Here is a 778-nt window from a genome sequence, read left to right on the forward strand (position 1 = left end):
TTCAGGAAGAAGGATTATCAATGGAAAATCTTTTGGAGGTTCTTGTTTCAAAGATGATTGAAGATAGAAATGACCCGTATGTGAATATCCACGAAGGCATGAAGGATTATCATATTGCATTTTTACTTCGGGCAAATCTCATTATGAGGCACAAAAATGATGTTACTCGTATCAGGTTTGTTGATCCAAACTGATTGCCTGGACACATTTCCTGGAGAAGATAAAACATTTGTTTTAGATTGGAAAGTTTAGCTTGTTATTAATCCTGTAAAACAGGTTAATTGTTTCTAGAGAATTCAATCCCCCTCCCCCCTTTCTTTTTTTATTGAAATATACTTCTTGCTACAAATAATATTCAGCTGCAAGGTTCCTTTTTTGTGTATGATTGACTTGCATTGTATATACAGTCTGATAACTATTTAAACTTTGAGCTTTTGAAAAATATTTTTCATACTGTATATGGTTTACCTAAAAGGTATATATTGTGAGGTTTATCCTGTTTTGGTGAATTGCAATTAAATAACTATACATTTTTCAACATTGCATTATCATGTTTTGGTTCAAAAAGCTCTTGACATCTTGTTCATTATGTAAGGAACTTATGCTATATTTTAAGCAGGTGTGTAAGGTTATGAGATGATAAAAGGAATTATTTTTTATTTGTTTTTCATTTATAACTTCCAGTGTTTTCTCTTCATCATAAATTCACTTCCATCTTTAAGATTTTTACAAAAAGCATTGTAAGACTATTGAAATTGAGACAAGATTTTTTCCCCTA

General features: G+C 30.6%; 1 protein-coding gene across 1 annotated transcript in view; it reads left to right on the top strand.

Annotated features, from left to right (window-relative positions):
• LOC119587152 (centromere protein K-like) overlaps positions 1-778 on the top strand; it is a 3,726-nt gene extending 2,948 nt beyond the window's left edge. The window contains exon 4 of the mRNA XM_037935907.1: positions 6-778. Within this exon, the coding sequence (XP_037791835.1) occupies positions 6-194 (189 nt within the window). The 3' untranslated portion in view covers positions 195-778. The remainder of the gene's footprint in view (positions 1-5) is intronic.

The sequence above is a fragment of the Penaeus monodon genome, chromosome 22, assembly GCF_015228065.2.
Source record: "Penaeus monodon isolate SGIC_2016 chromosome 22, NSTDA_Pmon_1, whole genome shotgun sequence".
Classification (NCBI taxonomy): Eukaryota; Metazoa; Arthropoda; class Malacostraca; order Decapoda; family Penaeidae; genus Penaeus; species Penaeus monodon.